This window comes from Puntigrus tetrazona, chromosome 16 (assembly GCF_018831695.1).
Source record: "Puntigrus tetrazona isolate hp1 chromosome 16, ASM1883169v1, whole genome shotgun sequence".
NCBI classification, from domain to species: Eukaryota; Metazoa; Chordata; class Actinopteri; order Cypriniformes; family Cyprinidae; genus Puntigrus; species Puntigrus tetrazona.
The window spans coordinates 10,407,724-10,422,279 of NC_056714.1; the positions used below are offsets into that span (position 1 = coordinate 10,407,724).

General features: G+C 38.0%; 1 protein-coding gene across 1 annotated transcript; it reads right to left on the reverse strand.

The window, feature by feature from the left end:
• Positions 1-291: 291 nt before the first annotated feature.
• Positions 292-14,556, reverse strand: LOC122361025. The gene is made up of 6 exons (XM_043261956.1): positions 14,420-14,556; positions 12,395-12,798; positions 10,611-10,686; positions 10,155-10,233; positions 3,203-3,389; positions 292-3,102 (listed from the first exon to the last, which is right to left on the reverse strand). The coding sequence occupies exons 2-6, from the start codon at positions 12,794-12,796 to the stop codon at positions 2,602-2,604; spliced, it is 1,245 nt and encodes a 414-aa protein (XP_043117891.1). The 5' UTR covers positions 12,797-12,798; positions 14,420-14,556; the 3' UTR covers positions 292-2,601.

The window sequence follows — 14,556 nt, forward strand, 5'->3', positions numbered from 1 at the left end:
TGGTTTTAGTTTTTATAGAACACTAGTTTAATTTTAAAACTCTGTCTAACTGGAGTACTGCCTCAAAAGTGCTCTGCCTGAGCATCTGTGCCTAAATATTAGAGGTCTGCCTAGAGATCGAAGCATGCTGCCACTATATAAAGTTATGCCTCAGTATAGAACACATTCTCAGTACAAACATCTACACTCTAAATTTACACAGAATCTTCAAAACACAAATTACCTTACCTTACCTAACACACAAGACTATACATACAGCAATACAGATCAGTACAATAGAACATAATCAAATTAAAATGCTTAACGTTTATTAAAATGCTCGTTTTTTTGGAAAAACATGAATAACAGTAAAAAACAGAGAAGATAAGAATAAACGTACACCATGAAGAAGAGAAAAACAGGTGGAGGACAAAGAGAAAAAGCTTCTTTAACACAGTCTGTTTTGTATAAAGCACTAAATAAATAAATAAAATGACAGAGAGAATGGAAATAAGGACAGACAGTAGAAAGATTTCCAGTGTGTGGTGTGTTACAATAGTTTTATAAAAGACAGATTAAACAACCATTATACATCCTTTATTATCATTGTTCTTGGTCTTAACCAATACAGTATAAAACATGACAAAATAAAATTAAAGTAAGTGCAACCAATTTCTACAAAATCATTATGTAAAAAAGTCAAATACATATAACAAAGCTGACGCAGATATCAGTTCGGATTTTCAACATGGTAAAAATTTCTATTGTTAGGGACACCTGGACTTTAAGCAATTTATTTATTCATATATGTAAAATTGTAAAATTGCATTTTTTGTCCCTTATTATTACCTTGTTTACTAAATAATTTTTATTTTCTTCTTTTTTTTTTTTTAATAAATGAACTGATGCATAAATCAATGCACCCACAAGGTTCCTGGATGCATCACAACTGTGTTGAAGCGACTAGTCAAAAAATACATGTTCTCTTTGAATATTTATATGACCATTTCAAATTGAAATATTTGTTCTTGGTTATATTAATTACTGTACTTTACCGTTCAGTTAGTGGTAAATTGTTATTGTATCCAAGTGCAGTTTTCTATTTTGAGATTTTGTTTTGAACCATTTGATAAAAATACACAACAAATACGAACATGAATTAGAATATTAATATTGTTCCTAGAAAAAAGGCACAGGTTTCCCAATTTCAGATTTCCTTCTTTTTTTTTCCCACACAGCAATTCCATGGCAAAAACCTGACGTTTGAATAAATACTCCATGAACTCAGCTGCCATAATAATAAATACATATACAAATATTTATAAATAACTGTTGAAATCAACAATTGAATAAATAAAGGTTGCCATATTAGTACTATTTATGATGATTTTGTCCTTGTTTCTGACATGTTTAGATGTCTAATATCACTCAACATTCAAGCACTTAAATTCTCATCTGTGAGGTCTTCCATCAAAATGTTCTTTTCTCTTTCAACCTAGGCATTACATAATTTCCTACATAATATGATGCTGAGAATCATATGGCCATCATGGACCATCTGACATTGCTTATTTAGACATGCTAACATAATGTGTATAGTAGCTGTGGTTAGTTTGCCCAGTTTGATGTGTTGTCACAAATATTATACAGCAAATAAATCAAATGGTTAATTTTAATTTAAAAATACTCTCACTCACTCACTCACTCACTTTTTATACTATACAAACTGTATTTTCTATCAGCCTAAAACACCAACCATACACCTAAACCTACCTATTACTGATTTTTTTTTTTTTTTCTAATTTCACTAAATTGGGTCTCCATAAACCACCCAAACCAGTGGGAGCTATGTGCACTAGGGTGGGGTAAATTGACTGCCTTTATAAAATGCAGTAAATAAAACTGTAACAACTTCTGTTACAACCCATTCATAAATTCACAATATATCACATATTGAAAAGTCAGTTATGCTGCTGCTACATTCTCCCTCAGAGCTACAAAAAGGACCTTTCACACCAGAACTATATTGCCTACTAGCAGCTTTTTCAAACTGTAATTAAAACAAATGTAATTCTCAGCATTTTCAGTAGAAATTCAATAGAAAACAAAATACAGCAAAAAGTAAACATTTAATTTCATATGCCTAACACTTGCTTGAGATTGTGTTTAACCCTTTATTAAAATGATTGCGGTCTTAATTTAAAACCTTGTTTTATAATTAAAGCATAGTCAATGACTATAACGTCCCTCAGATTAAACGGCACATCCACAAGCTAATTCACATTTCTCTGACGAAATGTATATTTTTTTCTGGACGTTTACTGTCATGACAAAACTGTGGCTCAGATGGGCAAAAGTGTTTAAGCATCTTGTTCAGGACAACCAATGTCACAATTCTGGGGCAGGGCTATCTGTTTGACTGACTAAATCTATTTCACATTAAATTTAGGTTATTTTCTTTTCAAGTTCAAAAGAGCCAAATTTTCAACCCAATCAATATAAAATTCAAGTCTTGCAATGTTGAGTTTTTGCAATTCTTTTTTAAACAACCTTCAATAAATCCTATACTTCAATTCTTATCCGACACTGAGAAGACTTTCTTTTTGATTGTGCTTTTTTGCATTAGGTTTGTATAGCGGTTTGCTGTACAAGGTTTGAAGGCTTCATTGTGATTGGTGGAGTTTGGACATACTCCTGCAGAGGACTTGCTGTCCCTAAACTTACAGACTGGAACTGGTATTTAGTTGGCTCTGAAAAATGTGTAGTGGAAGAGACAAAGCTGTCCTGCATTGCTGGACTGCTCCTGCTGGTGAGAGGGGAAACTGGAAGGAGGATATTTCTGCTTCCTCTTTCTTTTGCCATTCCACCATTATGAGAGGGACCAGATTTAGGTGGGGAAAAAATGGGCGCAACGTGCATCCATGTCAGTCTTGAACCGGACCACCGGATAGCCTTGTTCTCCAGGGTTTCACCAAATTGCCTGACTGATTTGTTCATCTTTGAGAAAAGAGAAGAGGGTGGCCATTGATGTTGCTCTTCACAGCATTCAAGTTTGGAGATTTTACACACCATGTGAGGTGAAGAAGAGGGTGAATCTGTGTCTGACCAGCTCAATCTTCGCTTCTGCAACAGCCAAGAGAGAAAAAAAGTGCATCATTGTCTTTATAATCACACGGTATAAGATAATCTGATGTGTGTCTCTTTTGTGTCTATACTACTATACCTTGACTGGAATATGCAATTGGTCTTTGTGCTTGTGTGGAGGAGTGATATTGCTGATGCCATTGGTAGAAATGTTTTGAGGTGTAAGGTCAGCAGGGTTAGGTGTCACAGAAACTTGAGCAGTAACTTGAGGGAACCAAAGCTTTAGCATCACCTCTATCTGCAGCAAAGTAGGTAAGTACTTCTCTCTGTAGAGAAGAAGGGAAAGGGACACAAAAGTAAAACAATAACACAGACAAGTAATTATTTGACAGTTTCAGACTATATATGTAATTTGACTCATTCTGATGCCAAGCATTAGTGAAACATCCATATTTAAAATGTTGAACTACAATGTGGTTATATCTATGCATAGAGAGATACAAAATATTTAAAAAAATTGAAGTTGTGTTTAAGTTTCTTCAAAAACAACAATTCTACCACCTCTGTACTGAGGAATATAATATAGTTATTCAGTATAGATTTTTGGGGCAAATCTCGGGTCACCATTGCTGTTTATTATATGGTAGTATATGGTTTCAATGCATACCAGCCAACCAATCAGAATCCAGTATTTAGGCAGACCATAAAGTAGTTTTATAAATAGACATAATATGTTCACAATAGTTCACAATAGTTTATAATGCATTATGCATAAGCTTTCAAGTTAAAATGTATATACCAGCACATTTGAACTAAAATAACACTACAATATAATCAGCTTGAAAAAGTACAGCACAAGTCCATCAATTAATTTAGCTCAGCACAATAATGCTGATGCACTTTCCATCAGCTTTAATAGTAAAAATGCTGCAAAAATTAGGTTAGAAAATCCAAAATAAGAGCAATATGCAGCCATATCATTCTCGACTCAAATTAGCAACTGATCTTGTGTTTAGATTTTTACTCTCTTATGCGATTGGTCTAGGGTTTAGGTAAGAGGAGATAGTTCTTTCTTCTTTATAACAATGTGCAATTAGGGGGTTTCCAACAGCATAATAGGAGCAATCATTGATAGATTGAATATTATGAACTAATTCATTATGAGCAGCATTCTGGGGAGAAGAGCTGCTTTCGAGGGGGATGATCATGTTTCTCTCTGCTGTAAATGCTCGTCCCCTGCTAGGCATGCAAGCTCAGGGTACCAGTTCCCCTGCTGCTGAAGCACAACGAAAAACCAATTCCGGGTTCTTCCTTTCAGCCTTGCACTCTCACCCTGCACTTTCAGGAATTGTGTGGATGCGGCTCTGACTCTGTATGAGCTCCAGGGCATCCACATACTTAACCACATATATGATATGAATCAGCATCGTGATGTCTTTCTCGCTCACATGAAAGAGTTAGGGTAAAGACTTAATACCAAGGAAATTTTGCTTTCTTTAGAACAGAGAACCACTTATCTGGGTGTGGTGTGCAATTAGATGCAAGCACATATGACTCCTGCTTGGATCACGACAAACCTCACTGCAATTGTAAGAGTGAGAGAAGGCCGGTCACTTACTGTCAAGCAGTTTTAAGACTACTGGGTCTGATGTCAGGTGCATCCAACGTGATAATTGTTGGTCTGCTGTACATGAAACCCCTACAGTGGTGGCTCAGAACCAAAGCTCCTCATGATCAACATTCTCTTGAATAAGACTCCTCTTGAAAGAAAACTTTATTGGCATTACTGGAAGTGCCTCAGCATGGTTCAAACCAAAAAGAATTGGTTATTCTCTAAACAAGCAGGGAAGATTAGCATTACATGCTAATATTTGTGTTTTCCTCTGCTTTGCCAGAAAAGTTTAGTGTTTTGATTGTGTGGTAACAATAAAAAAAAAATCTCTCAAAATGTTTAGAAAGAATGCTAGACTGATTCCCATAACTGAAAAAGGTGGTCTCGCAACTCTTTTTTGTGGTCAGATACACATGCTGAGGCCTCTGGCCAGAAAAGCTTATGCTATGTGGTGGATTTGAATGGTATTCCATAGCCTCGAGTCTTCTCTTCATATGGGTCAGTGCTCTCTATACAGAAGATGGATTTCGGGATGCAGGCACCCACCTACTTTAGCCACTCTTGGCTCTCTTTCTCTTGCCCTAGCTATGCTGCATCCACACTTGGCAGGGATTTGAAAGTTTGGCGGTGTGGGCAACTTGTTTCCAAAGTGTTTTGACACATCTTGAGCTCCTGAAGAGGAAGTCTCCATGTTACATATGTAACCATGTTTCCTTGAGGGAATGAGACGCTGTGTCTCAGTGCCATACCTCCGGCATCTCCGCCAGCACTTGCTTCACTCCTAAACCGTACACTGGTTTCACTGCACATGCCTGGCCACTACATAACCCTGCCAGTGTCATCCATTGGACTGATTACACATGTGATTCAAAGCATGGTCATGCTGGAGGTGTTCCCAAAGTGTTTCAATGCAGTACCTCATTCCCTCGAAGAATCCGGGTTACATACATAACCTGGAGATGTTTTTAATTATAGAAATTGAATAAAGTAATACAATATAATACAATTTTATACAATTTTACTGTATAAGTTAAAGATTAATTTTTATAAATGGTACACAAAGTAATCAGTAAAGAACGGTGAGTGATTTCCTTGTTGTTGCTGTTTAATTAACATTAAGAAACTACTGTCATTTTAAGAGAATGCACTGATCCAGTGCACTGATTCGGTTACGGGGAGATATTCCGTACCGCCTCCTCCGCACCACCAGAGGGATCCATCACCTGAGTTTTGAACCTTTCCCATCATGCCACATACCTGAGACTGTTCGCTTTGCACCTGATTCTAGTTATCCTGCCCCTTACTTCCAGTATAAAAAGAACTTCCATGAATACCTCTTTGCGAAGTCTTGATTTGCCTAGGTCATCATTTCTGAGTGTTTGATCGCCTGCTGTGTGCGGCCATCATCCAGTGCATTCACTGTGAGTGTAATTTTTCATATCTATATCTCTCATACTAGCTTTAAATTAACTGTTCAGTTACATATTGGCGGCAGGCTGGTTAACACATCAGCTTTGCTAGACTCTGGAGCAGCAGGGAACTTTATCTCTCATGAGTTTGCTATACAGCAAAAGCTGAAATTAACTCCATGTAACCTCCCTCTAGCAGTGGAGGTGCTAAATGGCCATCCTATCGAGGAGGGAAGAGCTCTTCTCATCACAGAGGAGATTTAGTTATGAATTGGAATTTTGCACACTGAGAAAATACAATTCTATGTCATCTAGTCACCTAATCACCCCATCATCCTTGGCTTACCCAGGCTGTGCACCCACAATCCTCACATGTCATGGAGAGATTATTCAATGGGGTACCAACTGCCAAGTTCACTGCCTTCCCAAGGTCTCTAGAAAAGGACCCCGTTCGTGCCAATTTACCCGTTCACCACAGTACCGATTGTGCAATCTAATTAATTCCTGGTACTACCCCCTTTGTCTCAACTAGAAGAGTCAATGAAACAGTACATGACGGAGGAATTAGACAAGGGCTTTGTTAGACCATTTACTTCAACCAAGTCTGCAGGATTCTTCTTCATAAAGAAGTTCACCATCAACATCACCATCAAGTTCTGCTACCCACTTCCCTTAGTTCCTGCAGCTCTTGAACAGCTTCGTCGGGCCAAGTATTTCATCAAGCTCAATCTCAGGAACGCCTATAATCTCATATGGATTTGAAAGGGAGATAAGTGGAAAATGGCCTTTTCTACCACTAGTGGGCACTATGAATGATGTGTTCTGGGACATGCTGGAGAAAAGGTCAGTAATCTACATTGATGACATCTTAATTTATTTTGTGAGGATCATGTCAAACACGTCAGAGCAGTGTTGAAACGCCTCATTCAATGTCACCTCTATGCCAAAGCAGAGAAGTGCAAATTCCATCAAACAAGCACATAATTTCTCGGGTGCATTATCAGCCGAGATGGAGTGGCAATGGACGAGAAAAAGGGCAGTTCTAGATTGGCCCCTTCCTTGAACACTATAGGAACTGCAGCGATTTCTGGGGTTCGCCAACTACTATCGGTAGTTCATAAGAAACTTCAGTCTGGTTGCTGTTCCTCTAACAACCATGACTAAACGCAAAACCACCTCATTATGCTGGTCTCCTGAATCACGTCAAGTGAGGACCTCAACGTACGCTTTACCTCAGCTCCCATTCAACATCACCCGGACCCCAATCTGCAGTTCATCATGGAGGTTGATGCCTCCGGCACCGGTGTAGTCGCCATCCTGTCCCAACGCCAGGGTTCACCAGCCAAAATGTGTGCTTTTTTTTTTTTGCTTTTTTCTCACAAACTCACGCCTGCAGAACAAAACTATGATGTGGGTAATCATGAACTCTTGGCCATGAAACTGGCTCTGGAGGAATGGCGGCACTGGCTAGAAGGAGCTACTCATCCATTGGTTATTCTCACCGATCATAAAAACCTGGAATTCTTGCGTTCAGCCAAATGTTTGAATCCCCGACAGGCCTGATGGGCACTCTTCTCTTCTACTAGATTCCAGTTCGTGGTAACCTAAACACCTGGGTCTGAGAATATTAAAGCTGACGCTCTATCCTGCCAGTTAGACGAGACTCCTCAGACTGCAACCCAAGAGAACATCCTTCCCGATTCTTTACTACTGGCACCCATACAATGGGACATTATGACCAAAATTCAGAACTCAAACCAGCAAGAACAACCACCACCTGTGGAGCCACTCTCACCCATGTTCCTGATCAGTTTCATCAGAGACTGCTCCATAAGGTTCGCATAACGCCTAGTTCCGGCCATCTTGGCATTGCGGCCACAGAGCACTTGCTGAGGAACAAATTTTGGTGGCCCTCACTTCAAGCTGATTACATTAGGTTTGTTTGGAACTGTGTCGACTGCAACACTGTCAAGTACCCCAAACAACTGCCTGCTGGTTTACTACAGCCGGACACAAGTCCCTAGTCCCACGTCGCCATAGACTTTATAACTAATCTACCCAACTCACAAAGTAATACCACTATATTGACAATAATAGACCGTTTCTCCAAAGCCTGTCAATTGATCCTGTTACCCAAACTGCCTAAAGCTCTTGAAACTGCTGAATTTCTGTGTAATCAATTCGCTTCTACGGCCTACCTGATATAGTTTCAGATCGGGCATCTCAATTCACATCTCAAAAGTGGTCTACATTCTTCAAAGGTTTGAATGTGAATGTCTCCGGCTACCATCCCCAGTCCAATGGACAAACGGAACACCTTAACCAGGAACTCATTTGGTTCCTTTGATCCTACTGCCACGATCAACAGGAGAACTGGGCCAAATACTTGATGTGGGCAGAGTATGCACAAAACCCCCTGGGACCGGGCATATATTCATCTTCTCCATGCAGTCAGAAGACAAGAACAGCAGGCCAACCGACATAGGCGCCCCACTCTCCTAATCTGCCGTACTCTCCGGATCATTGGGTTTGGCTCTCCACCAGAGACCAGGTATGTCGGTCCTTTCAAAATTATCAAACAAGTAACCCCAGTATCATTTTGTTTAGAACTCCCTGCTAACTATCATATTTCTCCCACTTTTCATGCTTCTTTACTCAAACCCGCTAGCAGTCCCAGAGGAGAAAATGAGGAGGGAGACAGAATCCAGGCTGCCCCGCCACTCATAATTGATGGCAAGGAGGCATACAGAGTGCACAAGTTGCTGGACTCAAGACGCCGGGGTGGTACACTTCAGTACCTCGTTGACTGGGAGGGTATCGGTCTGGAGGAGCAGTCATGGGTTAGCGCTGCAGATATCCCCGACCCCGTGGAAGACCCCGACGTCACTCAGCTCCTCGCATCAGGAGCCGCTCACAGGGGGAGGGCTCCCATACTGCCTCCTCCGCACCTTTTTTTAACCTTTTTCATTCAAACTCCGTTTCCCATCATGCCACATACCTGAGACTGATCAGTTTGCACCTGATTCTAGTTATCATGCCCCTTACTTCCAGCATAAAAAGAATGCCTAGGCCATCATTTCTGAGTGTTTGATTACCTGTGTTTTGATTTTCTGTGTACTGTGTCTTGGACTGCCTGCCTTGATTCTTTGCCTGTACCTCGACTCCAACTCAGGCTACTATGAGCTAGACAATCTCCCAGTGATTTGACCCTGTCCAGCCTGGCTATTGTTAATAATGCTGCATATGGATCCAACTATGTCTGATGACTCATCACAGATACTGTATGTTCAGCCTCCAATGTCCTGAACTTACCAAGATAAGAATTGTTACTTTTTGTGTGTGTGTGTGTGTGTGTCCATTCAAACACAATACTTCAGAGAGGCCTCAATGTTTGTGCGTGTTCTGAGGAGCAGGGTTGCGCACTTTAGAAGCGTGCACAGACAAATCTTCTCATTGTGCACACAAGCTTGTGTCCTCTGGCTCTTAAATGTTTAAACTAGCAAGGCTTAAATGAGCTTAGTTTAAACACAGTGTGCTGTTCAGGTCTCATCTGTGCACACCCCGCTATCAGCATATGTAACATAAATGACTGATCATATTCCAGAATAGGGCACTCACATTGAAAAAGAGTGAATGTTTTTTTTTTTTGTTTTTTTTTCCCATTGCTGTTGTTGTAATGTACTGGGAAGCAGACACCTACATTAGCCGAAACTCTGCTTGTTTCTGTTATAAATAACAAAACATATTAAGGATGTGTGGTCAGATTTAAGTTGTGATCCTAGTGCATGGTAGGTGTGTGGAGAACCATATGCTATGGACCAATTTTTTTTTTTTCCGAAAACTCTCACCCCTACCTTCTACAGAGATTTCTGTTCTGATAATACATGAGTTCCATTAAGCTTGGATGCGGTTTTGAAGATGAACCCTTAATGTTATTAATGCAACTTGCAACTTGCAAACAAAGATACAAGATACCTAACATCTCTGAAATTCTGCAAATCTATTTTTTGCTTATTCTGTTATCTCAATAAAATCTAATACAGTTCTTACTGATATTCAAACTCTCTCACCCAATATGCGGTTTCTGCAGGACTCCTACAATCCTCTGAATTCTGTCCATTGCAACACTCTGCTGAAAACTGCTCAGACCTGCCAATCACAAGCAGTACATGTACTGATACAATCTCAGAATTCATCAGAAAGAGTCAGATTAAATCACTTCCTGCACAGCCTGACGTTTTTCCACATATGTATTGAAATATGCAATAACTGAAAACAACAAAGTAAATTCACATTTAGTTTTAATAAGACCTTGGGGCTCTACCTTGTCAGTTTTCCATAAGAGGAAAGCACATATACACAAACAAAAAAAGTAAAAAGTCAAAAAAATAAAAATAAACATATAAAAGGGTTGCTGCACTCTACTATACAATTTATTATTGGCCAATTACAGCTATTGTATATCCTCACAAAGTGATATTTAAGCCTAGACACACATAGAAACTGTTTGCTTTTGTCTCACTCACCTTTGTCAAATCGCCCTTTCTTTAGTCCAATAAGAAGCTCCAGCAAAGGCTGAACATATCCCTGGAGTTCTAAACACTGAGAGGAGAAAGCCACAATCCCGATGTTCAGTTAATAATATTAAGATCTTTTTTGCATCTGATATTAATATAGTTTTAGGCAATAACATCACAAGTAGACAGCACTGAATGCATAAGCAAATAGTTTAAAAAAAATTCTGGTGTAAACACTAATGCAGTCTTGGCAATCAATGACTGTTCTAAAATAAGCGTTTTAAATGTTGCTTTGTCTCCTATAGAGAAAATAATAATCTGTACTCAGAACATGTTCTGCTTGCCTTAAAAGATTTTCCAGATGAATAAAGTCAGGTCCATATATATTTGAAGACAAGTAAATATTTTTTGTTATTATTTCAACTGTTGATTAAAACATATTTAATTTACATAATGAACAAGGGTCTAAAGTTCACAATCTGAGCTTTAATTTGAGTGTATTCACAATTGGAAAAAAGGAATTACAGATCCTTAAGTACCACCCTCCTTTTGTAAGGGACAAGATAGTATTTAAATAGTTGACTCAAAAGTAATTTCATGGACAGATGTGGGCTATTCCTGCATTATTCCTACGCCAATTAAACAGGTAAATGGCCTGGAGTTGATTATGCATGTCATTGTCAAAATCTACAATAATGAGAAAGACTTCACAAGTGCAAATAGAGTGTTTACCATAAGGTGCAAGCAAGACCAGATTAGACTTTACCTAACAGCATCTAAAAAAATCCAATCCACTTCTGAAAAAGCATTATTTGCATTAGGCAGCACTTTATAGTACAAATGGACAATGAATCAAAACATAGCAAAAGCAACCCAGGAGTTATTAAAGGTAAAATTTGTGGAATAATTCTGCAATGGCTGAGTCAGTCTACTGATTTTAACCTGATTAAGCATGCATTTTACTTGCAGAAGACAAAACTAAAGTCTGAAATACCCACAAACAAACCACAAATAAAGTCTAAGCTGAAACAAAGAATATTAAAGGATAAACCCTAGTCTCTGATGATGTCCATAATTTTCAGACTTAAGGCAGTGTCTTGTAAACCTGTGTCTGCAGTCAGGAGGAGCAAAGTTTTATAATGCTCATGTGTGCAAATGGTTAATATAACATAATAATACATTAAGATAATAACACAGATATAAAGAGATAATCCAGGGCTGCCGACTCTCAAGCATTCAGCGTCAAAATTCACTGAAAATTATTCACTGAAATTATTTGCACTTCCGATATTCTCTGATTATAACAAAACATTGAGAAATAAATTAATTGTGCAATACATTTTTAGAGGCACTATTTGCTCATGTTCTAGGCTGTAATTAAAATTTTTTAAGAGTGTCTCAAAAAGAGAATGGAGAAAGTCCAAACTGTACTTTAAGCGCATAATAGGTTAAGATTTTAAAAGAGCACAATAGCACCCCTTTAAAGTCATTCAATGAAGGTACTTCACTACAAAACTGTGTTTATGCTAAAAACATTGTAAAATTAAAATTCTGAAAGCTTTCAGAATCAAATCAGTGTGTTGACATTCTGCAATGTATTTCAACATCTCTACGCCTTAGTAATATGCACAGCCAATACCCTGATGCAGTAGACGACAGGCAGATAATTTAGTGCCCATTAATCATAAGAAAAGTCATATGTGATGCATATACATTCTACAGGTAAAAACTCATACAACTCATTTGTTAACACCATCTGTAAAGGATTAAGAACTGGCAGAAATATTCCTTACCTTACGAGCAAACAGCAGGTCACCTTCAGTTCCTTCATTCTTCCCTTGCTCACATTCTGAGCTATTCCATCCAAATACAGACAAAGATGATGAGGAGAGAGACAGATATGATGAGATGGATGAAGATGTTGACCTAGCATGACTGTTGTCCTGTGACCTCTCAGGGTCACTAGACACAATGAACCCATCACATGCCCACTGAGATCCAGGATGCTCCTGCTCCATGTTCATACTGTAAGCATTGCCGTTAGAGCGACATGACTGAGTTGAATGAATTCCATGGGACTTGTCCCTGTCCTCCAAAAGAAAAACATCCGTTTCATCATCACTGAACAATAAATTATTCTTGTAGCTTAGTGAATCCTGTGATGGCTGAGAGGAAATAGATTCTGTAGACTGCATGACTGTGGGAAAGACAAAAAAAAGAAAGAAAAAAAAAATTCTTAAAAGTTTCAAAGTTTTCAGTTTCTTAGTTTTAAAATAAAAATGTATTTGTAAAATAAATTCAAAGAAGGGAGACGAGAGAGACATGCATTTAAAAAAAACATAGTAAACTGACTAAAGGGTATTCAACAACATTACAAAATAGTCGGAGATTATTGGCTAATTCTAAAATTTTAACAGTTTATTTCCACATTAAAATTAGATCTGAAATACACTTTCACTGTATTCTCTTAGATCATATTGCATATTCCAAAACAAATTATATTTCAAGAAATTTAAATAAACCAAATTTCAGTTTTAAAATTTATTTCAATAACAGAAGCAATATATGAACAATCAACAACACAACAGGAAACACAATGTTTTTCCCAATATTAAAGACAGAACTTGGATAAAACTGTCTAGAAATTGGAAAACAAATGGAAATTAAATGACTTTCCAAATTTCTTTTATTCACAATGACCTTAATAAATTCCTGTGATTAAATAAAAACAGCAAAAACAGAAATGTATACAAATTTTAAATATTTGTTCTATTTGAATATTTTTAATGGTAATTCATTACTTTATTTTACACTTTTTTTAAATTCTTCCAAGGTTCAGATTACATTTAAAATCTCAGATTTCCATCATAGTCTTTTAAACCCTACTGCATATTAAAAAATAAACCCTATTTTAATAAAATCAAAATACACCCAATTTCATTATTAAATTTATTCCATCCATACTTTTTTGTCAGAGCCTGGACATAATACATGGGGTCTAGACCCTCTGAGATCACAGAAAAGAGAGTAGCTTGCATGTCTGTGCAAGTGTGTAAGTGTGTGCATGATTCAGTTGTGTGTGTAAGTAAGTGTGTATGGTCTAGAGCAGGAAAATAGGGGGAGGGGTGCAGTAGGATGCTTTAACACTAGTGGTTAAAGAAAGCAGTTGGGGTCTCTATATTTCTTCATTTTCTCTTTCCTCTCCCTCTGGCAAATACAGTACACACACACACACACACACACACACACACACAAAAGACAGGGTACAGGCAGCTGGCTTAGAAACACACACTCATTTTTGAGTGCCTCATGTTCCTTTCCCCTCCCCCAATCACTTTTAATGTCTGTCTCTTTCTCTTCAAGTGTGCCTCTATTCATTGCAAACCCATATTAAAATAAAGTTTATCCACGTCCTGCTGTCATCCATTAGCTGTCTACTCTTCATATTCTGTATGCAACTTTCTTTCTCTTTCTGCTGCTCAGAAAAATTACGGTTTTGATTCGGGGTCACCTAAGCCTTTGGTTGTGTTGTTCTGTATATATGACACACGTGCGCGCACATATACACATACACACACACACATACATAATTATATATATATATATATATATATATATATATATATATATATATATATATACACACACATACATACATTATATACACAGAAACAGGAGTTGCAGAAACAGGATACATACATGAACACTGTATCAAATAACAGCTTAGCAATGTCAAAGTGAGCAATCAAAATTTTATTCCCTACTATCCCTGTGTGGCATGCACCGAATTGTTTTACAATGATAAAAAAAAAACATACCTCAACTTCAGGGCACCTGTGCAAACAACGTAAACCCTTCCCGACGATATCGTCTACTCTACCCCAAAGATCAGCTCCCTATCTGCGCTCACTCTCTCTCCTCACTTACCGAGTGTCAACATGTGCATGGACACACG

What these genes read in the sequence shown, in the direction of transcription:
- LOC122361025 (XM_043261956.1), bottom strand. Translation starts at nt 12,796, where the DNA reads ATGCAGTCTACAGAATCTATTTCCTCTCAGCCATCACAGGATTCACTA. An exon ending in GAAAGGGCGATTTGACAAAG is followed by an intron (nt 10,234 to 10,610) that starts GTGAGTGAGACA and finishes TGTGATTGGCAG; the next exon opens with GTCTGAGCAGTTTTCAGCAG. An exon ending in AATTGCATATTCCAGTCAAG is followed by an intron (nt 3,103 to 3,202) that starts GTATAGTAGTAT and finishes TGGCTGTTGCAG; the next exon opens with AAGCGAAGATTGAGCTGGTC.